Source organism: Anomaloglossus baeobatrachus, chromosome 2 (genome assembly GCF_048569485.1).
Source record: "Anomaloglossus baeobatrachus isolate aAnoBae1 chromosome 2, aAnoBae1.hap1, whole genome shotgun sequence".
Taxonomy (NCBI): Eukaryota; Metazoa; Chordata; class Amphibia; order Anura; family Aromobatidae; genus Anomaloglossus; species Anomaloglossus baeobatrachus.
In genome coordinates this window covers 694,193,952-694,217,544 of record NC_134354.1, presented here as the reverse complement: position 1 = coordinate 694,217,544, position 23,593 = coordinate 694,193,952, and the positions used below count along the sequence as shown (strand labels likewise).

General features: G+C 42.7%; 1 protein-coding gene across 1 annotated transcript; it reads right to left on the bottom strand.

Annotated features, from left to right (window-relative positions):
• Window positions 1–609: 609 nt before the first annotated feature.
• Window positions 610–4,571, bottom strand: LOC142290582 (keratin, type II cytoskeletal 5-like). Its single transcript, XM_075334544.1, is given in 11 exon segments — window positions 610–767; window positions 948–986; window positions 1,064–1,098; window positions 1,188–1,408; window positions 1,856–1,981; window positions 2,108–2,272; window positions 2,998–3,093; window positions 3,182–3,242; window positions 3,765–3,979; window positions 4,100–4,211; window positions 4,213–4,571. Coding segments are annotated over 11 exon segments (1,587 nt in total).
• Between the last annotated feature and the right edge of the window lie 19,022 nt (window positions 4,572–23,593).

Below are 23,593 nucleotides of genomic sequence, written 5' to 3'. Positions count from 1 at the left end.
TAAAACCTCACCACATCACTAGGCTGCACCCCATCATGCCCTAAGCCCTGCCCCAATATAATGCGTCTGGGCCCCTTTCATTACATTTTTGTCCAGGCCTATGATGGAGTAGCCAGTACCCTGATGGCCACCTTGCTCATGATAGCCAACTGATCCACCATCCTTCTAATTAGTAGGGATTTTTGAAAGTGGACAACCCCATATGTGTGACAATCAGAAGGTGTTAACCTATTCAGTCTATTTGTATAAAACTTGTATAAACTGAAGACAAGAATATTTCAGTTCTCATTCTAAATCCAAAAGATTAATGTGTCACATCATGTGAATTTATTACATTTTAAAATCCCAAATTTGGGAAGAATTGAGGTTATTATTCATTCCAATCATCCATATAAATAAAAAGAAACTATTGCGAAGAGATTTTCATAATAATGTATTTTATTCAAGAATTCCTGGAAAGTTAAGCTTTTTTGGCAAAGAAGAACAAACCATTGAATTTACATTTAGAATATTGGTGATAAGAGGAATACACTCATAATTTTACTGTGACAATAAATTCAATGAATTAGTAGGGAAAGAGGCTGTGTACACAAAGGCAACTGAAGAATCTTAGAACTTCCTGGAGCTGGTGCTTGTAGAGGTTTTTGACACAATTTTAACACTGGAATTACTGGCATTTCCTGATGCATAACCACTTCCACTGCCAATGCCTTGACCTCCACTTCCACAGCCAACTCCAAAACCACTTCCGGCTCCATAGCCTTGACCTGCTCCATAGCCTTGACCTGCTCCATAGCCTTGACCTGCTCCATAGCCTTGACCTGCTCCAAAGCCTTGACCTGCTCCAAAACCTTGACCTGCTCCAAAGCCTTGACCTGCTCCAAAGCCTTGACCTGCCCCAAAGCCTTGACCTGCTCCAAAGCCTTGACCTGCTCCATAGCCTTGACCAGCTCCACCACTTGTGCCATAGGTTGAGCTCAAAACAGCTGTTAAAAAAAGCACATTGTTAGTTGCTGAATAAGAAAACCTCCCAAAAACAACAGGTTTAATAACTGCTACTTACATATATTTACTGGTCCAACACCATCTCCAGCCAACCTATAACCAATTCAAATTGTATATAAATTTTTATATGATCATATATTAGAGAAAATGATAATGCATTTACATTAATAAGGAATTCTTACCTGCTCTCTTCTCCTTCTAACAGTTTCCTGTATGTGGCGATCTCAATATCTAGAGCCAGTTTAACATTCATTAGTTCTTGGTAATCGCGAAGTTGGCGAGCTATGTCCTGCTTGGCCTTCTGAAGAGCTGCCTCCAGATCAGTAAGCTTTTGCTTGGCATCCTTCAAAGCAAGTTCTCCTCTCTGTTCTGCATCAGCAATAGCAGTCTGAAGTTTGGCAATCTAGAAGCAAAAAAGGTAGAGCAAATTAATCAATCTGAAGGTCCCATAAACCATAAAAAGTTCTAGAAATGCAATTTTTGTTCCATGTTGTTAGTCCAACTGTATAACCAGAAGGAATGAATTACATAAACAGTGAAATAATGTGCTTGAAAAAAATATGTTTTCTTCATGTTTAACTCCAAAAAAATATAAGTTCTTTGAAAAAGAAAGTATTTTTTCAAAAGATTTTGGTTTCAAAATAATTAGGACTGTAAAACGTTATCATGTCATCATAGCTCAGTATGTGTAATGTAGAAGACAATTCAGAAATTGCTTGATTCTTATTCCCAGAAGACTTTATGGCTGCAATCATCATTTCCATTAAGCTTTGACATTATAATAGCTCGTCACTCCCGATAGTAATATGTATTTCAGTTTTACTATAATGCCCCCAGCTATTCCACCTACTTGTTTCTTCACGTTGTCAATTTCTGATCGCAGCCTGTTAATCATGCGGTTTAGCTCGGAGATTTCAGACTTTGTGTTCTTCAGGTCATCACCGTGTTTTCCAGCAGAAACTTGGAGCTCCTCATACTGCAGAAAAAGTAGACGTTAGTTGAAATTGCAAAAATCATTTACAAAACGTCTAACTGCATAGTAGTAAGTAAACCTAGAGATTTACTAGACTGATTATAAACAGTGTTTGTACCGCTCACTTACTTTATTTTGGTACCAGGACTCTGCTTCTTGGCGACTTCGGTTGGCAATCTCCTCATACTGAGCCTTGACCTCAGCAATGATGCTCTGTAGATCTAGATCTCTGTTATTATCCATGGATAAGACAACTGAAGTGTCTGAGATCTGTGCTTGCATCTGAGCAAGTTCCTAAAAGTCAAAGGACAGAGAATTACACAGACAATAGAAATAGCCTTCAACAAAATCAAAAATATTCAAAGTGGCAGGTGTACTACTGGACAGCCAACTTTTAAGAGGCCCTTCTACTCCGCAAAATTTCTCTAAACTGGGAAATCCACGAGATTGTATTCCTGAGCTTCATCTCAACATGAACAATGAATGTCATATCTGAGTCTACAATATCTACATTGTAGTGGTCCAACTTTTTTTTTATTAAAATTATGGAAAAGTGGGTTTTATTGTCAAGGTTTTCCCAACGGTCTATTCTACAATAGTGAATTAAATTCTACATTTGTATTCTATTATATTTTTGTGTTTGCTTTGTTTCTATTTTAGGCAGGTGAGGGGTTGACCAAACATTATAGTTTGGGGTCTACCAAATCATAATACTAATTTATAATAGGTTATTGATTATGTTCCTGTCTTTATATATCATGTTGCTAGGTATGGTCTTCAATTTTGAGTCATGAAACACGGGTATCGAACAATTGAACTGAAAAAATAATAGTTTGTAACAATTTTATAGTCCACTGTACCCATTTATACGCTCTTAAATTAATTTTAGTCCCTTTGTGGTGACAATTTTAAGCTGCTGCTGAATGATTGGTAAGCACAGTATGTTCTTCAGGTTCTTCAAAGAGAAGGAAGATAGTCATTTAATTAAGAACAGATAAATTAGAAATTAGGAGACTTACCGCCTCATACAGAGCCCTTGTGAAGTTGATTTCATCTGTCAGACTAGACACTTTAGATTCCAACTCTACTTTGTTCATGTAGGCAGCATCCACATCCTGGAAAAATATAGTTATTAGTAGAGGTTCCTAGTGGCATAGATTGATGCTAATAATCATAAAATACATAAAATGACTATTTCCATACCTTTTTGAGTACGACAAACTCATTTTCAGCAGCTGTTCGCTTGTTAATTTCATCTTCGTACCTGACAATAATAGAATATAAAATGTTACATCCAAAGAAGAGATAATAGTAAGACATAACATTATAAAGTGTGATATAGTGCAAAGGGGTGAAGATATTGACCTCCACCCATTTAATTGTACATTGTTGTATATTCTGGTGAGAAAATACATAGAAAAACCTAACTACTCTTGTAACAGTGATTAATTATTGCTCATATTTTACTTTTCTAGAATATTAATTGAACTTGTAAATATAATACTAAAGCGGTATTCCAGCTCAAACTTGATATATCTTTATACAAGATGATAAATGCAAGTTTGGTGGGTTTTATAAAAGTCCAAGATGATAAATGCTAGATCGGAGGGTTTTCTAGAAGTCAGACCCCAGTTCTCCATCCCCTCATAGCTACTTAACTGCAGCAAGGTAGAGATTAGTTAGAACGTAGGTCAATGGATAAATATTATTTCAGTCTGGAACACCTCTTTGCTTGATGGAAATGACCAGAACATATAAAATGTGGAGAGCATCTTTGCTGACTTACTTGGCCTTAAACTCCTCTACAGATTCCTGCATATGTTTAAGTTCTCCATCCAAAGAAGACTTATCGTTGATTAGACTGTCTAACTGGCGACGAAGTTGATTAATGTAGGCTTCAAACAGGGGTTCAATGTTACTCTTAACAGTCTTAACTCCTTGTTCTTGCAAAAGGTTCCACTTGGTTTCCAGGACTTTGTTCTGTTGTTCTAGGAATCTGACCTAGAGGTAACAGAAACAAAAGGATAAAAAAGGTAATACATATAGAGGAAAAAAATGGATGAAACTTTATTATGATGATTTACCTATAGAAAAAGAAAAGAGTCGATTTTAACATCCTACCTTGTCAATGAAGGATGCGAATTTGTTGTTAAGAGTCTTGATTTGCTCTCTCTCTTCTGTTCTCACTTTCTGAATTATTGGATCAATTTCCAAATTAAGTGGAGCTAAAAGACTGATTGATAGTAACGTGCTGGATTCCACCGGGTGGGCATACCGGAAAGTCAGATCCTCCGCCAAATCCTTGACCAACTCCAAATCCAGAGCCGAATCCAAAGCCAGCACCACCACCAAATCCAGATCCACCTCCGCTTTGGTTTTGTGCATTTGTAGGGATGGAGATTTTTCTGCTACCTCCTAAACTGTACAGACTTCTGCTACCAAAGCCAGCAGCACTAGACTGGGCACCTCCACAGCCGGAACGACTGACAGAAACAGAACTAAAGCTGTTACGATTCGCCCCTGATTCAACAGCAGATGCAGCGCTGAAGTTCTTTGTTCCTCCAGTAGAATATGATTGGCGAAAAGAAGACATGGTCCTTGAGGATGTGTGATGCTGATGTGGAGCACAAACAAAGGCAGAGTAAATGTCCCAGAGCTTGAACGTCCCTTTTTATCTGTCGCGGTACAAGGGTTTGGTCACAATGCTCTGAATGCATCATCTTTCCTCAATAATGGGTTTGGTATGCCTCTTAGCAATCAAAACGCTGACTTCATCTGATTTACTCACATCACTAATAAATAAAGTGCAAGTAAAATCTGCTAGCATGAAAACCTATTGACCGATTCTTAATGCTAGGGAAAAAAAAGTTGAGAACAAGACAAGAATTATTGAGGGATCAGGCATCTACACCCATCCCCAAGAAACAATAGTAAGGATGACATGTTTCAGAGCCATAGCTAGGCTTTGCTTTACTCATGGCAACTTGTATTTGTTGAAGTGATTAATATAGTCATCTATATTTTTTTAATTGATTTTTTGCTAAAGAAAAATGTTTAAGCACATCACGAATGTAGAAACAGTAAATTAAATCCAAGGAGACAGTAAGGCCAAATCCCCATGATGCATAATATAGAGAATTTAGGAAATTTTAAAATACGTCAATTTTTTTTTTTACATCATTGTAAAATGTAGAAATGAATAATGTAATTACACTTATTAAATGGTAATCTGTATTTGCACTATGTATTAAATAAAGATATACTGTATATCTGTAACATTACTTTATTAAAGGGAAAATGTCAGGTGCAATATGCACCCAGAACCACGAGCAGTTCTTGGTGCATATTGCTAATCGCTACCTAACTGTCCCTGTATCTAGTAGTATAGATAAAGAGATCTATAGAAACAGTATTTCTAAAGATCCCATATGATATGATAATGAGTGTGGGGACTAGTCGCAAGGGCGTTACATTCATTGGCTAGTCGGTCCGCTTAGCATTTTAGTACACCCTGTGGTCATGCTAACATGCTAATGATTGCACAGCGTCAGAAGATGGTCACACTCACCTCTCTGTTGCCATCACATCCGAGTCCTGCATTTTGGCTCAGTGTGCACGATCCCAGAGTTTCGATCATGAAGCCGGGTGTACGAGTCCTGGTTTCAAACTCATATAGTGCGCATGACTGAAAGTCCCGGATCATGCGCACTAAGCAGAAATCCAAGACTCAGACATGATGGCAGCAGATAGGTGAGCGCGACCATCTTCTGACGCTGCACATTCATTAGCATGTTAGCATGCTCACAGGGGTGCACTAACATGCTAAGGGGGCCGACTAGCCAAAGAAAGTAACGCCCTTGCGATTAGTCCCTGCAGTCATTAGCATATCATATGAGATCTTTAGAAATACTTTTGATACTCTTTATCTATGCTAGTGTATACAGGGACGGTTAGGCAGAGATTAGTAATATGCACCCAGATCTGCTCGTGGTTCTGCGTGCATGTTGCACCTGACAGGTTCCCTTTAAACTCTCATGATCTTTCAAATTGATATTAAATTTGTCCATGTCCCTGTTAGTATGAGTAGTTATATGACCTTGAGTCCAAGGGTTTGATTATCTACCACTAGAATGCTACCACAAAATTGGTGTTTTTTCTTCTTTTGCTTTTGAAGAATTGAAAAGTTCTTTGTGTAAGTCGTCATACCCATATTGTACATACCAAGACCATGCTGCTTGAAATTCAATCTAAGATAGCATGCCCCGATTGGTCAAAAAATAGGTTGGCCATATTTCACAGTATCAAAACTTTCATCCCCTTGGTACATCAAAATGTATAAATGATTTAGGTGTTAAAGGGAACCTGTCACCAGTTTTTTCATTATGAAACCAAAAGTGTCACCTTCTGCAGCTCCTAAGCTGCATTCTATGAAGGTGCACCTTGTGCCCGACTCCCCCTGCAGACCCCGAATATAACTTTATAAAACCTGACTATTAAGTATGCTAATGACCTGTGGGTCTCAAATGGGCATGCTCATTTTCGTCTCTTGTCCCTCCTTGTGGCTTTCTTAGCCATCCTTCATAGAATGCAGCCCAGGATCTGCAGAAGGTGACACTTTTGGTTTCATAGTGAAAAAACCGGTGACATCCTCCTTTCATGATTGATGTGATGATGCCTCCGTCATCATGCACGCTGCTCAGACAAATCTCGCGTCTGTGCAGGCATTCCCCCGGCTCGCGCAGGTGCAATTCGCCCTTGCACTAGCCAGTGCGGTATTTGCACATGCGCGAGATTATGGTCGGCAATTTGCATGACGTTCCCTGTGTCATCCTTGTACCCAACCATAATCTCGCGCATGCGCACACACCGCACTGGCTCGCGCGAGGGCAAACTGCGCCTGCGCAAGCCAGGGGAATGACTGCACAGATGCAAGATTTGGCCAAGCAGCGTTCATGATGACGGCGGCGTCATCACGCCAATTATGAAAGGAGGATGGCGAAGAAGGCCACAATGAGGGAAAGGAGACGAAAATGAGCATGCCCATCTGAGCCCCACAGGTCATTAGCATACCTAACGGTCAGATTTTAGAAAGTTATATTCAGGGTCTGCAAAGGAAATCAGGGCTCAAGGTGCACCTTCATAGAATGCAGCCCAGGAGCTGCAGAAGGTGACACTTTTAGTTTCATAGTGAAAAGTGAAAAAAACGGTGACAGGTTCCCTTTAATAGGTAACACCCTGTTTTCAGATGTGTAATCTATTGATCTGATAAATGTGAATACAGTGTGCAAATGTTTGTGTTCCTTAGGCTATGTGTGCACAGTGCGTTTTTCGCTGCGTTTTTGCGCGTTTTTCGGGTGCGTTTTTGGCCTCAAAACTGCAGGACTTTGCTTCCCCAGCAAAGTCTATGAGTTTTCATTTTTGCTGTCCGCACACATCTGTTTTTTTTACCTGCGTTTTTGAGTTAAAAAAAAAAAATGGACATGTCAGTTCTTTCCTGCATTTTTCTGCATTTTCCGCCCATGCAATGCATTTGAAAAACGCAGCAAAACGCATAGATCAAAAACGCAGCCAAAAACGCACCAAATCGCGTCAAAAACGAATGCGTTTTTTTATGCCTTTTTTTGACGCAGATGCGTTTTTGTGCGTTTTTAGCGGCCAAAAACGCACAAAAACGCATTATCAAAAAGACGCAGTGTGCGAACCTAGCCTTAATACCAATATTTAGAGATGAGCAAATCGATACAAGGTGAATTTTACAAAAACTTCTGATTTTTATCTTGTGAAGTCAGAAAATTGGTACCTTGCAGACTGCAATTTTACTGACTTGCAATGGGTCGGAAAAATAGACAAAAAAAAACAAACCACATCACTGCTTACCTGTCCCACCACCACAGCCCTCCTCTTCTTTAGCTTTTCAGGCAACTTTACTCCATTGCCAATCAGACCTTTGATATCATGGCTTACAGTGTCAATGTTAGTAGACCTCACTGACTATGGATGGAATGTTTTTTTGCAATGCAATAACATACTTTCTGACAACAGGGGTCTCCTTGTGACCGGAAGCCTAAGCACCAAATGAAGATGTAGTAGGAGCCAAAGAGGACATTGCATGCTAGACTATAGGTTGAAGTCGATAGACTTAAGTATACCTTCAAGGTTAAAAAACTATGAAATTATGCCAAAATATACTGAGCAAAAGGTTTGACTAGAAGGCTGCGGTGACACAAGTGAGCAATGAGGTTTTGTTTTTTTACCCTAACATAATTATGCTTACGGAATTGGATAAACCCAGATCACAATAAGAAACAGACTCACATAAAATAAATTTCATACAAATCTAATTTCATAATCAAATTCAAGAGAACTGCCGAATACACATTTCAGAAGATTTGCTCATCACATTAACAGCTATACATTGGATACATGCATACATACATACTGTACATATAAAGAAACATCAATGAAGTGATGAAGTATCTATATGAGTATGTTAGATATGCTTCTATACATTTTTGTGCTATGCTGTGTTGTGTGATGAAGAAAAATGTTTAGGCACTAACATTCATCACTCTGATGTATCTGACGTATTAATTAGAAAAAGACATGTGCATCATACTTGTTTGGTGTTAAGATGGTTGCCTTCCTTTGTCATAACTTTAGTCAAATGCCTCATGATCATGGTCACAGAGTGTGCGACTGCAACCGGGCCCATGCGAAAGGGGGGACCTGCCTATGCAAGCACCTTTTTCAGCTGGATGTGTGTCCAAGGATGCACATTCAGCTGAAATGTATTCTGGTGCCGAGCCACCGGCTCTCTGCACTTCAATATATTCCGGACAACCAGAGGCCAGCAGGTGAGGTCGATGGACTCAGAACAGGCGGGGCATGGCAGTAACATCATGCATGCGCCATAAAATGCAAGCCAAAGTCAGCTGCTAGTTCCTGCTCCAACTATACTGTAGAAGAAGAGGACACCATATATTGTGGGAGCAGAGGAAGATAGGAAGGATTATTTACTTAAAAAACATGTATTGTCGAAGAACAAAGCACAATATTACTAAAAAGGGCTTAAGATGAAGGACTTTATACCTGAAAGGGGCTCAGAATGGGGAAATTAGAACATCAAGTAGCCTAGGATGGGGAACATTATACCAGAAAGGGGCTCAGGATGGTGGACATTATTATTGGAAGAGGCCCAGGATGACGGTCATTATCATAGGAAAGGGCTGGGATGGGGACATTATGTCAGGAAGAGGCCTAGGATTGGGGACATTATACCAAAAAGGGGCTCAGAATGGTGGACATTATTATTAGAAGGGGTTATAGATGGAAAACATTATGGGAAGGGGCCCATGATGTGGGTCTTTATCATAGGAAGGGGTCAGGATGAGGGTCATTAGTATAGGAAGGGGCCAGGATGGGGACATTATACCAGGGAAGGGCAAGGGTAGGGGACATTATTATTGGAAGTGGCCAGGATGGAGAACACGATAACTGGAAGGCGGTCAGGATGGGAAACATTTTACTAGTAAGGGGACTTTGGAGTGCATTATACTATATGGAGGACTATAGAGTGTGCATTATACTATATAGAGGACTATGGGGGTGCATTATACTATATGGAGGACTATGGTGTGCACTATATTATATGGAGAGCTACAGAGCGCATTATATGTTTACATATTTTTTTATTTTAAAATTTTGGTTCAAACAAAACAAATTGTTCACACAGTAAAGGCCCCGTCACACTAAGCAACATCGCTAGCAACATCGCTGCTAACGAACAACTTTTGTGACGTTGCTAGCGATGTTGCTGTGTGTGACATCCAGCAACAACCTGGCCCCTGCTGTGAGGTCGTTGGTTGTTGCTGAATGTCCTGGGCCATTTTTTAGTTGTTGCTGTCCCGCTGTGAAGCACAGATCGCTGTGTGTGACAGCGAGACAGCAACAACTAAATGTGCAGGCAGCAGGAGCCGGCTTCTGCGGAGGCTGGTAACCAATGTAAACATCGGGTAACCAAGAAGCCCTGTCCTTGGTTACCCGATATTTACCTTTGTTACCAGCCTCCGCCGCTCTCACTGTCAGTGCCGGCTCCTGCTCTGTGCACATGTAGCTGCAGGACACATCGGGTTAATTAACCCGATGTGTGCTGTAGCTAGGAGAGCAGGAGCCGGCACTAAGCATTGTGCGCTGCTCCCTGCTCTGTGCACATTTAGCTGCAGCACACATCGGGTAATTAACCCGATGTGTGCTGTAACTAGGAGAGCAAGGAGCCAGCGCTAAGCGGTGTGCGCTGCTCCCTGCTCTGTGCACATGTAGCTGCAGCACACATCGGGTAATTAACCCGATGTGTGCTGTAACTAGGAGAGCAGGGAGCCAGCGCTAAGCATTGTGCGCTGCTCCCTGCTCTCTGCACGTGTAGCTGCGTGCGCTGGTAACCAAGGTAAATATCGGGTTGGTTACCCGATATTTACCTTAGTTACCAAGTGCAGCATCTTCCACGCGGCGCTGGGGGGCTGGTCACTGGTTGCTGGTGAGCTCACCAGCAACTCGTGTAGCGACGCTCCAGCGATCCCTGCCAGGTCAGGTTGCTGGTGGGATCGCTGGAGCGTTGCAGTGTGACATCTCACCAGCAACCTCCTAGCAACTTATCAGCGATCCCTATCGTTGTTGGGATCGCTGGTAAGTTGTTTAGTGTGACTAGACCTTTAAACTTAACATCAATTAGTCAAATTACAATCTAAAGTTAAATTAACATTCAATTTTTGAAATAGAAAAAGTGGAGCACGGGAAAGGGGGAAAACAAAAAAAAAAAAGAAAAGGGGGGGGAGAGGGAAAGGCTATATGATTAAAGAAAAAGGTAAACTAGAGTTATAGTAGAGTTTTGGCTGAAAATTTAAACTGAATCTCTTAACACATAAATTGCTAAACGTAACTATTAGAATAAAAAAGACGGAGAATATAATTACATCATTTTTACAGCTAGTAGCTACACTAACTCAAGGTTTTAATATAATAAGATTGGGATTGAACTTCTTTGACCAAAGATTCCATCTCACCGAGTACTTATCATATAATCTATCTTTCAAAGCAAACTTAAATTCGTAAAGATTGTGAGAGGAAATTCTTTCTATTACTTCATGTATATATGGAATATTAGTATTTCTCCAGTTGGCAGCGAGGAGATTTTTAATCACTTGTATGATATGACAGGTAATATGTCTATAATTTAAGTTAAGTTCATCTATCCCAATTGATAGCAGAACTAATTCCGCAGAGAGACTAATTTCAGATGAGGTTACATTATGGAGGAGAATTTCTGTATCTCTCCACAATTCCTTTAGTTTTGGACAACTCCAAAAAATATGACTGGTAGTACCTCTCTCTCCACATTCTCTCCAACATAAATCAGAATTTTGAGAAGAGAATCTATGTAGTTTTTGTGGGGTATAGTACCACTCAACCAGAATCTTATAATAAGGTTCTTGTATGGATATACAGGTAGACATCGAGTATGTATAGGTTAATGCAGATTTCCATTTGTTAGATTGAAATGTCGTATTCAATTGTTTTTCCCAAGATTCCATATATTTCAATTTCTTAAATGTATAGTCATCATTAAAAATTGAATATATGTTTCTGGTATTCCATAAACCTATGTTTAATGGGTTGTTTAGTAAGTCTATGATGAAGGTGGGTAATTTTTTGATAAAAGATGTGTTTCTTGCAGAAACTCCCATATACGAGTCAATTTATATTTCTCTGATATTGGTAGATTGTATTTTATAAGTAATCTGTCAAAAGGAATAATATCTTTATTACTTATCTTTATTTATTACAGAGCACATTATATTATACTGAGAACTACATGTTGGGGCCATTATAATAAATAGAGGGCTATATGGGGGCCATTATAACATTTGGAGGGCTATTAGTGAGACTTTGAAATTGATGGAGGGCTATTCAATGCCAATTGCCCAGCGTCATCAGCAGTGATGCACGTACCTGTTTTTATTATCAATGCTTCAAAAGTCATCTTTAGGGTCAGTGCACATTATCAGACGTCATCACACTTCTGCTCATGCACACTATGGAGTCGGGTGTACGCATCCCGGCTTTAGAGATGTCTAGTGCACATGACCGGAAGTGCTGTGACTTCTGATCATGTGCACAGACCCTAAAGCTGGCATCTGAGCCGGTGACAATGGACACAGGAACGCGCATTACCACTGATGACGCTGGGCAATGGGCATTGAATAGCATGTTAGCATGCCCCTGTGGGCATGCTAACATGCTTAGAAAGCGGACAAGTTGGGGGATATAAAGCCCTTGCGACTAGTCCCTGCGTGCATTAGCATATCATAAAGAATCTTTATAATACTTTTTCTAAAGATCTCTTTATGTATGCTAATGTATGCTGGGACAGTTAGGCAGGTATTAGCAATATGCACCCAGAACTGTTCATGGTTCTGGGTGCATTTTGCACGTGACAGTGTCTCTTTAAAATTACATCTGGTCACCTTTTTTGCTGGATTTCAGCAAATTGAATAGCAAAAAAAAGATCAGATTATGATGAAAGTCTTGTTGAAATATCCTGATAACATCCTGAACCAATGTGAACTACTTGTTTTTCCCATCTTATAACATGCAAGTGGATAAATTGACAATTGGGCATTAACATTACACTTGTCAATAAGATGTGTCCCTACACAGTCCTTGTGTATGGAGATGGACTTATGGTTGTGTTCCCTCCTCAAGACACCAATATTGTTGTGACGGTATGTGATGTAAAATGTAGATTATGTCCTGCTTTATTGTGTAATGTTTATTGCGTTATTATGATGTGTGATATGGATTGTACTAGTTACATGTATAATGTGTTGCACTACCATTTGAGGAAGCTGTGTTCTCCTCAGCAACAGGTACTCAATAGGGATAGTTAGAGTTAAAAGTTGACTCTAGCCCATAAGGGAAGAGTGAAAGGGGAAAGAGACAGTTTCGTTTTAGAACATCAGATGGGCCCAGCCTGTGTTAGAGACAGACCTATGGTCTGAATGGTCTGCAGAGTCACATGATGTGGGTGTTCCTGAAAGTGAGGGAGACAATTCAGAGGATATCATGACTGAAAAGAGACAATAACTGAGGAAGAGAACGAGGTGATAGTGACTCTGAGTGATCTAGTGGAGTTTGGTCAGTGAACTGACTGAAAGAACAAGTGACAGAGAGAGACGAACCCTGGTGCAGAACAAAATACACTGTGCAATAAAGTGAGTGTGGTTGGCAAGTGTTCCCAAAGCATCTAGGAGCTTACAGCTCAGTCCGACCATATCGGCAACAACCCTTTAACAGAGGAGGAAAATTACTTTCATGGACTGTGATGTGGTGTTAGGCTGGGTAGTGTTGGAAAAAGATGGACTGATGGAGGTTGGAGCAACTGAAGTGAGGAAGGTGTGTCTAATGATGCCCTGTGATAAAGAAACGTATGAGAAAACATGTGCCCACTACCTAATGTACACCATTATTACCAATTTTGTATTCAGTAAAACTAAGTTTTTAATGAACTTGTGGTCCCGTTTGATGAACTGTGTATCACCACAAATTCAGCCAGGACATCCATGTAGCTTGCTGGGGTGTGGCAAACTACTACCTTACCCACGACTACCATCACGTACCATGGTACATATGCCTACTGTCACCGAGCAGAATTTTGGTCACAATTTGTTAGCCTATACACATTACAAATTTAATACAAATAGTTCAACCTCTCTTGTGTTTTGGATACTAATTTTGACTGCTGGGAAAATACTGACCAAGATACTACTATGTGACACAGGCCTAAAACTCAGAGAACTAATTATATAGTGTCTAAATGTGTATGAACTCATCTTACTGATAAAGGGAATAACAACGTAAGTTGACAATTTATTCATAGATATCCAGGAGGACAATCTGAGGAACAACACAGTGTAAAATTTAAAAAAAGGTATTTCAGCATTATTTCATGGAGAAAACAAGTGTGTACCAAACCAGACATACAGTCATATGAAAAAATAAATAATCATATTTCATCTACTTTATGTGTGTAGTGATTACGCACACAATCAGGTCTCTTGATACAGTCATATGAAAAAGTTTGGGCACCCCTATTAATGTTAACCTTTTTTCTTTATAACAATTTGGGTTTTTGCAACAGCTATTTCAGTTTCATATATCTAATACCTGATGGACTAAGTAATATTTCTGGATTGAAATGAGGTTTATTGTACTAACAGAAAATGTGCAATCTGCATTTAAACAAAATTTGACTGGTGCAAAAGTATGGGCACCTCAACATAAAAGTGACATTAATATTTTGTAGATCCTCCTTTTGCAAAAATAATAGCCTCTAGTCGCTTCCTGTAGCTTTTAATGAGTTCCTGGATCCTGGATGAAGGTATATTTGACCATTCCTGTTTACAAACCAATTCCAGTTCAGTTAAGTTTGATGGTCGCCGAGCATGGACAGCACGCTTCAAATCATCCCACAGATGTTCAATGATATTCAGGTCTGGGGACTGGGATGGCCATTCCAGAACATTGTAATTGTTCCTCTGCATGAATGCCTGAGTAGATTTGGAGCGGTGTTTTGGATCATTTTCTTGCTGAAATATCCATCCCCTGCGTAACTTCAACTTCGTCACTGATTCTTGCACATTATTGTCAAGAATCTGCTGATACTGAGTTGAATCCATGCGACCCTCAACTTTAACAAGATTCCCGGTGCCGGCATTGGCCACACAGCCCCAAAGCATGATGGAACCTCCACCAAATTTTACTGTGGGTGGCAAGTGCTTTTCTTGGAATGCCGTGTTTTTTTGCCTCCATGCATAACTCCTTTTTGTATGACCAAACAATCTTTGTTTCATCAGTCCACAGGACCTTCTTCCAAAATGTAACTGGCTTGTCCAAATGTGCTTTTGCATACCTCAGGCGACTCTGTTTGTGGCGTGCTTGCAGAAATGGCTTCTTTCGCATCACTCTCCCATACAGCTTCTCCTTGTGCAACGTGCGCTGTATTGTTGACCGATGCACATTGACACCATCTGCAGCAAGATGAAGCTGCAGGTCTTTGGAGGTGGTCTGTGGATTGTCCTTGACTGTTCTCACCATTCTTCTCCTCTGCCTTTCTGATATTTTTCTTGGCCTGCCACTTCTGGGCTTAACAAGAACTGTACCTGTGTTCTTCCATTTCCTTACTATGTTGCTCATAGTGGAAACTGACAGTTTAAATCTCTGAGACAACTTTTTGTATCCTTCCCCTGAACAACTATGTTGAATAATCTTTGTTTTCAGATAATTTGAGAGTTATTTTGAGGAGCCCATGATGCCACTTTTCATAGGAGATTCAAATAGGAGAAAAACTTGCAAGTGGCCACCTTAAATACCTTTTCTCATGATTGGATACACCTGCCTATGTTCAAAGCTCAATGAGGTTACAAAACCAATTTAGTGCTTTAGTAAGTCAGTAAAAAGTAGTTAGGAGTGTTCAAATCAAGAAATTTATAAGGGTGCCCATACTTTTGCACCGGTCAAATTTTGTTTAAATGACGATTGCACATTTTCTGTTAGTACAATAAACCTCATTTCAATCCAGAAATATTACTCAGTCCATCAGTTATTAGATATATGAAACTGAAATAGCTGTTGCAAAAACCCAAATTGTTATAAAGAAAAAAGGTTAACATTAATAGGGGTGCCCAAACTTTTTCATATGACTGTATCAAGAGACCTGATTGTGTGCGTAATCACTACACACATAAAGTAGATGAAATATGAGTATTATTTATGGACTTCAGTTTTTCCATTACTATGTGTGCCCAATAGGGATTGTATATTGTATTCATTGGACTCAATTGTGCAGAAAATCATAATAGAATAGGAAATGTAAAAAAGCAATCATGCAACCAAAGTTAGCTACTGAAACACAAATTACCAGCGACTGAAACACAAATTACCAGCGACATTAAAATAACTCCCCCCAAAATGTATAAATACATCAATGCCAAAAAGAAAGCATTGAAAGATATAAGCTGCTTAAAAGATAATGACAGCAAGATAATTATAGAGGACAAAGAAAAGGCTGAGATATTAAACATGCACTTTTTATCTGTGTTCACCAATTAAATGACTGTTCCAGTGATTATTCAACAAGGCAAAAATCAAAGTTCACCACCTTATGTAACCAGCTTAACACAAGAAGAAGTATGCCTGCAACTGAGCAAATTAAACATTGACATATCCCCTGCCCAGATGTCACTCATCCATGGATATTGAGGGATTTGAGCTCATTAATTGATAAACTACTGTATCTCATCTTTTTAGATTCTCTTGTAAGAGGCTTGACACCACAGGATTGAAGGATGGCTGACTTGGTACTATATTTAAGAAAGGTAAGAAGGTGGATCCAGGCAACTACCATCTGGTAAGTCTGACGTCAGTAACGTGCAAAGTGTTGAGGTATTATAAGAGACAACCTGCATGCAGAGAATAATATAGTAATTGACAGCCAGCATGGATTCATGAAAGATAAGTCGCGTCTAACCAACATGTTGGGTTTCTGTTGCGTCACCACCGGACTCCGCTCCAGCGACTTCTGCTCCAATCGCCAGGCGACACCGTGTTCCTGCCGTGGATGGTGCTGGTGATGGGAGAGGAGTCGATGCCAACGGCACCGGTGGGCGCAGGCTCCGATCATCCACTGGGCTGGGTTATCTTGGGATCTGCAGTACCACTGACTGACTGTGGGTGGTGTGTCTTCCAGCTGAAGTTGCCAGCATTCAGCTACAGCTAATGGGAAGACACCACACCCTTCTTAGTTCCCCTCCTGTCTGCTGATCTCTGCCAGAGATAGTTCTGATTTCCTGGCTCCTGATCCGCCCTATTCTGTTTTGTGATTCCTGTGCGCTGACTTCTGCGTGTTTTCTGGCTACCCTCCTGCCTGCTGTTTTTGTACCTCGCTGCCCGATCCGATTTGACCTCTGCTACGTTTTCTGATTACGTCCTTGCCTGACGATTCTGTCCCAGTTCTGCTATTCCTGGTTTGACCCTGCCTGACAACTACTCTCATCGGACTGCAGCCTTCCACAGGTAGTGATCTCCAGGGCCCTGTGTAATTCCAAATCCCTGTATAGGGGTTAAAGGGTTTCAGGGTTCTGGTGGTGCTGCTTGGTGAGTGGCTTCCCTCTAGTCTGTCCATTACATCCCACCTGAGTCTGTTGATCCAGGCAGGCATTACAGTTTCTTTGAAGGAGGTAAGGGAAAATTTTGAAATTGGTAATGCAAGTATTGTTTTTTATTTAGACTTTGCCTAGACATATGATACTGTACCACCTTATAGTGAAGCTCCAGAAGCAGAGACTAAAGCGGGCTTTACACACTGCGATATCGGTCTTGATATCGCTAGTCTGGGTACCCGCCCCCATCTGTTGCGCGACACGGGCAAATCGCTGCCCGTGCCGCACAACATCGCCCAGACCCGTCACACATACTTACCTGCTCGGCGACGTCACTGTGACTGGCGAACTGCCTCCTTTCTAAGGGGGCGGTCCGTGCGGCGTCACAGCGACGTCACTGAGTGGCCGCCCAATAGCAGCGGAGGGGCGGAGCTGAGCGGGACGTAACATCCCGCCCACCTCCTTCCTTCCGCATAGCGGCCGGGAGGCAGGTAAGGAGAGGTTCCTCGTTCCGGCGGTGTCACACGGAGCGATGTGTGCTGCCGCAGGAACGAGGAACAACCTCGTTACTGCTGCAGTAATGATTTTTGAGAATGGACCCCCATGTCACCGATGAGCGATTTTGCACGTTTTTGCAACGATGCAAAATCGCTCATCGGTGTCACACGCAACGGCATTGCTAATGCGGCCGGATGTGCGTCACCAATTCCGTGACCCCAACGACTTCGCATTAGCGATGTCATAGCGTGTAAAGCCCCCTTTAGGGAAACTTTGCACATGGGTAAGGAATTGGCTAAAATCCTTTAAGCTAAGTGTCGTTGTAAATGGTACATTTTCTAAACAGGCTGTAGTCAGCAGTGGGGTACCGCAGGGATCTGTGCTAGGATCAATTCTTTTTAATCTTTTTTTTAATGACCTTTTAGAGGAGATTAAAATTAAAGTGTCAGTCTTTGCAGATGACACCAAACTATGAAGGAGGTTAAAAATGGACCTTGATAGTACAAAGTACAATGTTATAAAACGATCTGAATAAGATGTCGGAATGGGCAGACACTTGGCAAATGAGGTTTAACTTGATAAATGTAGAGTAGTGCACCTAGGACGAAGTAATCTTATTGCTGCGTATACATTAAACTAAAGTCAACTTGAGACTACAGCACAAGAGAAGGATATTGGGTATTCCAGTTAAAAATAAGCTGAGCAGCAGCACTCAATGTGAAGCAGCAGCTGCAAAAGCAAACAAGATTTTAGGGTGTATAAAAAGAGAGATTAGATCCCGTGATCCCAACTTATTGTTACCCCTCTATAAATCACTTGTAAGGCCACATCTGGAATATGGGATCCAGTTTTGGGCTCCACATTTTAAAAAGGATAATCAGAAATTAGAGTAAATTGAAAGGCGGCAACTAGATTATTACAAGGAATGGAAGGCCTCCCATATGATGAGAGATTGGAAAAGTTAAATGTGTTACCTTAGAAAAAAGATGTCTCAGAGGAGATCTCATTTATATGTATAAATACATGTTTGGTCAATATAAAGGACTGGCACATTTCTTATTCCTTCCAAAGACAATACTAAGGACCAGGAGACAGTCACTGCGAGTGGAAGAAAAGCGACTCCAGCAGCAAAATAGGAAAGGGTTCTTTACAGTTAGAGCAGTCAGATTGTGGAATACCGACCACAAGAGGTAGTAATGGCAGATACTATAACAGCTTTTTAAAACAGGTTGGATGATTTCATCAGAGCAAATAATATTATTGGGTTATAGGTTAGGATGAACTTGATAGACCTTGTAACTATGTAACTATATATCATGAACCTGATCGACTTCATGTATTTATCATCCCTAGCAACTATATAGGAGTGCAGCATCCCAGTCACTGTATGAAGCCTCGCAGGTTGTTAGATTGAGTGATGTGCATTGGTATGTATGACGATGGGATAAAGACAGTATTGTGCCATAGTGATTGTTACTTGTATCGTGGACAAATGTGATTGAATAGGGTGTGGAGAGAGCAGACAAGAACAATAAGAGGTGTATGCATTAATAGGTGTGGGCTGTGGAAAGAGTTTAGTGTCATAATATATGAGAAACAACATTCTCCTATTTTAGCTGACAGTTATTAAAGGGGTTGGCCTCAATTTTTATTTACTCAAATGTGATGGAAACAGCATATTAAGTCACTAATGTAATGTTATTAGCAGATGTGAGCAGCTGTCCTGATTACTATAGTGCAGCCCAGGGCTGGATTTACACATTTCTACGCCCTACGCCAAAGCACACAACTCTGCGCCCCCGCCCCCTGGCTTGGTGTCACTCACTGCTACTAACTCTGCCCCTTCTGTTACAGTTAGAAGCTATGGCAGCAGCAGAGATAGAAGCAGAAATCCAGCGCTGCACTCACATCTCCCACTCCCACACCATCCATCACTCAGGATCCATGACATCTTTAAAGGGGGCAGTGACGCAAGAAACTGTAGTAAGTAACTGCGTACTGCCCCCTGTGTCTGAGCCTGTGACTGAGTAAAACAGCATAAGCTGTAGAGATTGCCTCTATAAATGTACCCATGGGCTGCCTGGAAAATTTTGGCCTGTAGTGCAATTGTAGGAAGTGCTCGATTCGCTCCCCCTCCTACTATACAGTGTTTCCCCTAATGTACAGTACTGTGATATAAATATGTTTAATGTTGAATGTACATTGATGCGACTGCCGGTGATATAGCAGAGCTGAAGCAGTGCAGCAACCGGCGCCATCTAGCGGCCGATAACTTATAGTGTTTTATTAAATACTAAGTTTTTTCTTGTGTGCATTTTAGGCATACCTCCCAACTTTTGAAGAAGAAAAAGAGGGACAAAGTTTGCGGCGCGCTATGCGCGCCGCGGAAAATTTTTAGGCCACGCCCCCTAACCACACCCATTTCACAGTCACGCCCATATCCACTCCCCATCCACACCCATTCAGCAAACTGAAACTGCAGAAGCTGTCCGTGATCGCTCTTAGCCACCACAGATGCGCAAGCGCTGGCCATATGAACCACATTACCTATTACCGCAGGCGCAAGATTATGGGCGGCGCTGTGATTGTCATCAGCAAAGTCATCCAAGTACCCACCCATAATCTCGTGCCCACGCTTCTCACTCTGCCTCCACCGTTATGCGCAAGCACTGTCCATATGAACCATGTTACCTATTACCGTGGGCGCGAGATTATGGGCGGCGCTGTGATTGTCATCAGCAAAGTCATCCAAGTACCCGCCCATAATCTCGTGCAAGCGGTAATAGGTAACATGGTTCATATGGCCAGCACTTGCGCATAACAGTGGAGTCAGAGGGAAAAGTGCGGGCACGAGATTATGGGCGGGTACTTGGATAACGCTGCTGATGACAATCACAGCGCCGCCCATAATCTCGCGCCTGCGCAATCACCTGAAAAAGCGTTCACATGCGCAAAACTTCGGGAGGACAGTTACATGAGGAAGGCGTCCTTGTGTATGTAAATGAGCAATGGGGGACTGCGTAAAGCGGCAGGAGGGGGAATAACGGACGCTAGACAGCCCGCCCCCGTGACCATAAAAAACATTTGCATACAAAAAGGTAAGACTTCATAAAGTATTTTTGTAGGTCTCAAAGGGGGCACAATAACAACAGGAACCTTTCTAGAAGCAGCCCAGGAGCTGCAGAGGGGAATCTATTACTTTCATTGTGAAATTTCTGCTGACATGTTCCCTTTAACTGGTAGGGGAGCCAGGATAAAGCAGAGCTGAAGTTGTTGGGCAGCTAGGACCCAGCAGCTCCACAGGCAGATGACCACTGATCGGTAAGCTAATAGAAGTCTGCAGATGTAACTCTGCATAGGTTATTACTGGCCAGTGCTATCTGCAGGAGAGAGAAGTGTTGGTTGCACGTTCTCCTCAGCTTCCCGATTCCCCGTGTGTCTGCAGCAGTGAGAAGCCGCACACGGGGAGTCAGAGAGAACAGCTGCAGGGAAGCTCCGGGGCTGGGGATGTCGGCTCTGGGGGAGGGGGGGGTCGGCTCTGGTGCAGGGGATCCACTCCGGGGCTGCGGATGTCCGCTCTGGGGGAGTGGGGGTCGGCTCTGGTGCAGGGGATCCACTCCAGGGCTGGGGATGTCCGCTCTGGGGGAGGGAGGGGGCTCGGCTCTGCTGCAGGGGGGGGGGTCGCTCTGCTGCAGGGGGTGATTCATACCTCAGCAGCAGTCACAGGAGTTTCAAGGTGCGCGCTCGACTCTGTAATGAATAGAAGGGAGAAACAGCGAGGCGGGGCTACAGTGGGTGGGTGGAGCCACGGGACACTCAGGCCCACGGGCGGGACTCGGGATCAAAGGCTCAAAAGAGGGACTGTCCCGCTGTATCCGGGACGGTTGGGAGGTATGATTTTAGGGTAATGTATAATGTATGATATCAGATGCAAAATATGTGATGACTCAAGGAGCTGTGTCGGGGGGGCATAGTTTGGGGAGTTATTACAGGGAATATAGTAATATGTACTATGTAAAGTATAATAAGATTTTTTTAAGATAAGGTTTAGTGCAACATAGGGACATGTGTGCAGGAGGGGAGGCAGTGGTAGATAGCTTCTCTTATAATAACACATTCTAAGTGCAGGTTCAGCAGACTAGAAATTGATACAGTAGTAGCCTAGAAGACAGAGTGACTCACCCCAGGGCTTTGGGGTACATAGTCCCGGGTAATGTATTGCTGGGATATGTGACTGGGTAGCCATAACCCGGTTCTGTGACCCTGGTGTCGCTTAAAAGGGATTATGTACAAGGGAATAAATAAACGTGTTTTTTTGTGTCGCCACTTGTGGAATGCAGCTATATGGGAGAAGCTGCCGCTGCAAAGTCTTTCTCTGCTGGGGCTAATGGTATTGGGCAGCTTAGGTGTGATGGCACTCCGCAAGTAGAGCTAGGCCCCAGGGGAGGATTATGGTGGTTGTAGTATGTTGGTGCATACGTTTAGAAAGAATTCAGACGACACAGGTGCTGCGGGTTAACTTGTGTTTACTCACTGGTTTAGGAGTTGCTGCCACACGGTTTGTGCTGCTCTTTGCCAATCCGGTATTCTCGTTGTTCCAGTGCCGGTGTAGTGAACTGGTGTGCGTTCCTCCATGCACCCTGTAGCCTGTAGTTGGTGGGTCCCCGTAGCATGGAGCAGTTTTGGAGTTCCCTCCTGTTGTCTCCTATGGCAGGCTGGTTGAACCTCTCGTGGGTCTGACCTTTGTCCCCGTTCCCAGGTTCCCTCTCTGCTGCTGTGCCCCTGTGACGCCCTGGCAAAACAAGGTAGTCACAGATAGGCCCCCGCATAACACCTTCCCTCACCTAGTTAACACACAGCCAACCTGAAACCCTAGTCACCCCCCCTTAGGAAAAGATAGACATGCCAGTGGGCGGGACCAGGCGGTTGGATACACCCACCCCGGGGTCTAGACAGCCCGGGGCGGGAAAACAAGCAGATCAGTTTAGTAGTTCAAGTTGAGAGGAGTGTGGGCTGGAGCTAGGTGTAGCTCCAGAAGAGGAAGTTCAAGTTGAACAGTGCCAGGGTTGGAACCCTGGTGCCTTTGGCTAGGTGGCATACGGTGGTCTCCGTCAGCAGGAGACGGGAAGACAGCTTGGCAGAACCGAGGTGGACCGGGACAGGGTTGTAGCCTGCCGGTACCGACACGGGGAACCGACCCGGAAACCGTAGCACAGAGGGCGTACTTAGACCCTGAAGCCAGGACTGAATCCAGCGGCCTAGCTAATTAACCGATTGAGGGCAGGATTATAGGTCCTGTCCCACCTAACGTCCCTCAAAGAATACAACAGCCCACCAATAGGGATAAGGCCACGGCCAGGGCCCATAGATCCCACGGGCCAGCGTCTGCGGTCACGGCTCCCTAGGCCACATCCAGCCGGGAGCAGACTCCTGAGTTCCAGACCAGGTAGTCCACCTTACACAAAAACAAGTGCAGAGGAATAGGACAGTGACCACCAGCCTGGGTGGGGGACCTGAATGCAACCGGCCGCAGCGGCCGGCCACCAGCACCTTGGTTTACCAAAAGACTCGTGTGACTCATTTACTGTGAGTAACCAGACATTCTCCCGCACGCCTGGGCGCGCCGGCCCTTGCCATCGCTACACCCTGCACAAAGACACTGGGTCCCGGGGCAACCATCCCTACCCATGGAGGGGTTAACATCCAGCTGCCACTACATCTCCCCCGGGTGCCCCATAACAGCAGCGGTGGTGTCCCACCTCACCACACACCGTGGGTGGCATCACAAACTTAATATGGCCTAGCCCGTACATCTACGTCCCCTCTCTTTATTCGTGCAAATCTGAAAATAAGGAGCGCTAATAGTGTAATACCAGATGGATAGGTACGGTATATAGGAATAAAC